Consider the following 4,931-nt stretch of genomic DNA (forward strand, 5'->3'; position numbering starts at 1 on the left):
ACTGCCCTCCCCCCTCTCCAATCACTGCTCTCTGGGCGGGGATAGAGCCTGAAGCTGCGGCGGAGACTGAGAGGCTGCAGCACTCCACTGGGAGGGAGGGGAGGAAGTAGGGCGCATGCGTAGCGGGAGGACAGTTCCCGTCAGCTGGCAGTCTGTGGCTTCACTGCAGCGCGCGCCGAAAGGAGGTTGACTCCGCCCCGCTCTGGGCAAGCGACTCTCCACACGCCTGGCGTCCGGTGGCGCATGCGCAGTGCTAGCCTGGAAGCCGCAGTAGGATTGCTCTGACAGCTGTTCGCCGCTTCCGGGTGCGGCCTGGCACGTGGCCGAGCCCCGGCTTCGTCCCGCCCCAGACTGAGTGTGCTGCTGCTTCGCCGAGTTGGGCGCCGCTGATGCTGCTTGTCGCCGGCGGAGGCCGGAGACCCCCCTAAGCCAGAGCCGCGGCGGGCAGGGCTGGGGGCCGCCGTGCCGTCATGCTAGCGCGGGGGAGCCTCGCGGCGGGCGCCTGGGCCTGGCTGGCGGGCGTCGCTGCTGCCGCGCAGCCTCTACGCAGGGCGCAGCGATGCGCCGCGGCGCCCGTCAGGCCGTACAGCTCCCGCAGCAAGGTGGGAGGCGGGCTCCTGGCCTGGGGGAAGGGGCAGCAGTAGCTACTGAGCGCGGGAGTGAGGGGCGCAGCCTCTCAGCCGGATCTTCCTACACCTGCAATGCTGGAGGCTGCAAGTGGGAGCGGATGGGAAGCGGGGAGAAAGCTCTGTTCGTACCCGGTTCTGTTTCCTGTCTTTCGGGCTGGGTCTCTGGATTATGGGTTTGGGTTCATCAGGGAAGAACTTGGCAGGGAGGCCCTGGGGACACATCAGCTGAGGTCAGGGGGCAACTAAAGAGAAAACAGGGACAGGAGTGAGGGCACAGGGTTAAAACAAGTGCTTCAAGCAGGGATGCTGAGCAGAGCATGCTGGACAGTGGCCCCAGAATGAGTCAGTGGGTGCTGCTCGGTGAAACTGCCCAGAGCCCAGGGACAGGAAAACAGCCCCAAAGTCCCCAGGGGTTCTCCCAGCCAGATCCTCCTTCCTGGTCAGGTGGATCACTAGCTTAGGGCCAGGAAGAAGTTGACAGGACATCCAGGGTCATTGTGGGGCTGCAGATGGGGAGTGTGGAAATGAAAAGGTCCAGGACACTGGGCAAGATGGACTTATGACCTGACAGTAAATGGTACTTGCAGAGGGTCCGAGGCTTAACTTGTGGTGCGCTTGCCAAAAAAAATTGGCCCCCACTAGTCTGGTTACATCATGAGACTGAAAAAAGTTGTAGTGTGTGTGTACTTACCCAGACTTAATGTAAAGGGTGCTTGTTAAATTCACGGTGGTGTTGAGCTATATCATTGTCAGCTATAAAACTGGCTAACTGTCCTTTTCATAGCTGCTAATAGTTTTAAGAGGTTTTTACTAGAAACCTTTAAAAGGAGAAGACCTTATTGGTTTTGGAGTTGCTGTTGTCACACCATTGATACCTCTGTGTATTTAAGGAGCATGGCTTAGAGCTCTGTCAGTGCTGTGGCATCTGTTAGCAGGCCTCTAACCGACCTCTGGCTTCTAATGGTCTATTTTGTGGCTGATCTTGGAAGCCTTGATGGTGGCAGGTAGTTATTTTCAGGGTTGTTGTCTAGTCATTTTCAGAGTTTCTAATAGCAATCTTGACAGCTGCATCCCCTTCAGTTTTTGGCATAGTTGAATGTAGTACAATAAAATTACAGTATAGCGACACTGAAATAAGCTCTACAGTCAAGTGATTTAAACAATAAGCCACAAATTGGAACTGGCATTGTGGAATTGAATTAATTTTACATTTATCTGTTATGGATTTAAGTGTACTTAAGTGTACTTAATCCTGTTTCATTGTTGAAGGTTAGATTAAGATGATCTTTAAGGCCTTTCCAGAAGTCCTGTATTTCTGTAAAACAGATTTCAGTGTGCAACTCCTGACAGCTTGATGTTATATTGTACACGTTTACAGGTTTGTAAGTGGGGACTGGAGAAGCAATGATTAAACTACTTTAGGCTTCCAAAAAGATGATGTAGAATGAGTTGGAGCTTTCTGTAATGTATATAGAAATGATTTTATACAGGGGTGTGTGAAATTACAGCCTAATCTTTTCTTGACTAGGGATCTGTACCTTTTTATTTTTCAGGAAAAGCTTGATATGTCTGTATTTCCTGTTGAAAATATAAGAAATTTCAGTATCATAGCTCATGTAGACCATGGCAAAAGTACTCTAGCAGACAGGCTTTTAGAAATGACAGGTAAGAGTAATTTTACAGATACTTTATTTAGTGGCCATTGGTTCATGGCAAAAATTGTATAAAAGTCTTTGTACATTTCTGTCATAGCGTTTTGGGGTTAACTTTGTTATCACTATGTTGCTCTGATCTTGGACATGGCATACCATGACATAACTGTGCAGACTTTGTTATGGTATACAGCCAAATTTAAATAAAATAAAAGGAAAATGGTGGAAAATAATGGTAGTATATTAAGAGTGTAGTAATGGTGGGGAATAAAAGGGAAGGTATATATTGTACTCAAACACAATGTTTTCTGTTTAATTTGACAAATCCAGTAGATCAGTACTCGGAAGACTTGCAAGGGCTTAAGTGCATAGAAAATTTGGGAAGGGTGGAAGGAAACTCTTGGAATCTGGAAATTTCAGACAAAATGATTTTGGGGAGGAAAACTAAAACATGCTGGAACTTGAGAGCTAGTCTCGTTTAGAAGAATGAAAAGTAGGTAATAATTTAGGAGAAAATTGTGAATGTTTTAAAACTGGAGGTTTCTGTGGTGGGTGAGACCAGTATGGGTGTAATAGAGAGTGAAAGTGTCAGGATTTGTGGAGTCTGTCCTGGGAATATTTAACCATATGTTGATGTGGCTCTGCAGTGCACATATTAAGAATTGTGTGGGTTCTTTGCTGCTGTGCAGATTTCTGAAATATTGCATACAAAATAGATGAGGTTGTAAATTGCAGACACACTAACCTAATGTACTTATAGTGCTACCTTTTTGAGTACCTCACTATGATTAATGTGTGAAGGAATGAAGCACTGTTATTTCTTTTGCATATAAGGAATGGAGGACAGAGACTTGTCCAGATGAAGCATTTGGGGTCATAGAAAACATTTGTGGTGGAGCAGGGAATTGAACTCTGGTCTTCCAAGGCCTTGTGCTCTAATTTCTGTTCCATTTTTTATCCTATGAGGTTGGAATTGATAGTAGCTGTGACAGTTGTTCTCAGGCTTCTGTGGCTTGAGGCAGCCCTCATTTGACTCAAGGTGTCCCTTGGCAGACTCGAGGTATCCCTCAGAAAATGGCAGCTCTTTGTTTCACTTGACTATAGAAAACCAATAGAACAGTTCTTCTGTTGCAAAGAACTCAAAGACTATAGTATCATAGAATCATATAAAATTAAGGGATGGAAGGGATCTCGAAAGAAGAGTCCAACCTCCTGATCACTGCTGAGATCAAATGATCCCAGAAAGGTGTCTGTCCAGTCTCCTTCTGAAGACTTCCAAGGTTGAGGATTGCATCACCTCCTTGGAAAGTCTATTCCAGATTCTGGTCACCCTTATCTTAAAGAAGTTCTTCCTTGCATCCAACCTGAAACTATCCTCTAACTGTTAATGGCCATTGCTCTTTGTCATCCATCTTCTAATTGAGGGTTAATTTTTTGTAATATATCCACTAAGGTTATTATTACATTTTTAATTATGATAATGTCTTATCCACACTTATCCGCCCTAGTGAACAGTTTTTTCCCCAGTTCTGAATATTCGCCCCTTACATACTTATAGATGGCCACCAAGTCTTTCCTCAGTCTTCTCTTCCCCAGGCTGAACAGTCTCAGATACCTCAGTCTTTCCTCATAAGGTTTGTCCTCCTGGCCCTTAATCATTTTTGTGGCCCTTCTCTGGACCCTTTCAAGATTCTCCATGTCTTTTTAGGAGTGCTGGGGCCAGGGCTGCTCCATGTTCTTCCTGGCGGCTGTGCTTTGGCTGGGCAGGGCAGGGCAGGTGGTGATGGGAAGAGGGGCTATGGCAAATTTTGGGGTGGCTATAGCCCCCTTGCAGCACCCCTCCTAGTGCTGCTACCACCTGCACCACCCTGCCCCACCTGACCTGAGCACAGCTGCTGGGAAGAGGCTAGAGAAGCTCCGGCACTGAGCATGCAGTGGGCAGCCCACCCTTTGCCCCATGCACAGATCTGGGGGGCACATGCCCCCTATGCCTCCTCTAGGGGTGCATTCAATGGTGGGAAACACCCCTCACTGTACCCTGGGTGAGCTGCCAACTCCGTCCCACACCCCACTCCACTCCAGCTGGGCAACACCTGCCCCTGCCTCTGCCCTTCCCTAACCCCACTCCTTCCATCACCATGGGCCCCCCTACATGCCCCTTCTCTCCGCCATGCCTTTTCACCCAACAGACTTATTAGCCAGATGCTGTTCTCCAAGCTGCCAGGCTGCAGTCCTGGCCACGTCTATGCTGTGGCTAATCACATGCACGTGGCATTTATAGGCAACACTAGCTAATTGCCTGTTAAGAATGATGGGTATTAGGGAGTGTTTACATGGCCTCCCCTCACCCCCCGGTTACCCTTTGGGGCCGGCCATGTAAAGACACCCTCCGTCGCTGCTGCCATTGCCTCTTCCAGCACAGGGGCTCCCTTTCCCTGCCTGCCTCCACCTCCCAGCTGAGCTTCCCCTTGCTTACCTCCCTCTCTGGTACTTCCCCCTTCCTGCCAGATAGTAGGAGGGCACCGCCACCGTGACCCTCCCCTCAATGCCAGCCCTGACAACAGCTGTCACCTTTACCCCTGCCCCTTTGCCTCCCCCCACCCTAGCCTGTGCTGCAAAAGCTTAACTGGTGGAGAAGAGCCTTTTGTGA

General features: G+C 48.9%; 1 protein-coding gene across 2 annotated transcripts in view; it reads left to right on the forward strand.

The window, feature by feature from the left end:
- The first annotated feature begins 308 nt into the window (after positions 1–308).
- The window catches only part of GUF1 (GUF1 homolog, GTPase), a 41,205-nt gene continuing 36,582 nt past the window's right edge, over positions 309–4,931 (forward strand). Inside the window, exons 1-2 of one of the 2 annotated variants that reach the window (XM_019552877.1) lie at positions 309–602; positions 2,183–2,294. In XM_019552877.1, the coding sequence (XP_019408422.1) occupies positions 471–602; positions 2,183–2,294 (244 nt within the window). In that variant the 5' untranslated portion in view covers positions 309–470. The remainder of the gene's footprint in view (positions 603–2,182; positions 2,295–4,931) is intronic. The other variant, XM_019552878.1, reaches the window with a different exon arrangement.

Source organism: Crocodylus porosus, unplaced genomic scaffold, assembly GCF_001723895.1.
Source record: "Crocodylus porosus isolate Cpor-Errol unplaced genomic scaffold, CroPor_comp1, whole genome shotgun sequence".
Lineage (NCBI taxonomy): Eukaryota > Metazoa > Chordata > Crocodylia > Crocodylidae > Crocodylus > Crocodylus porosus.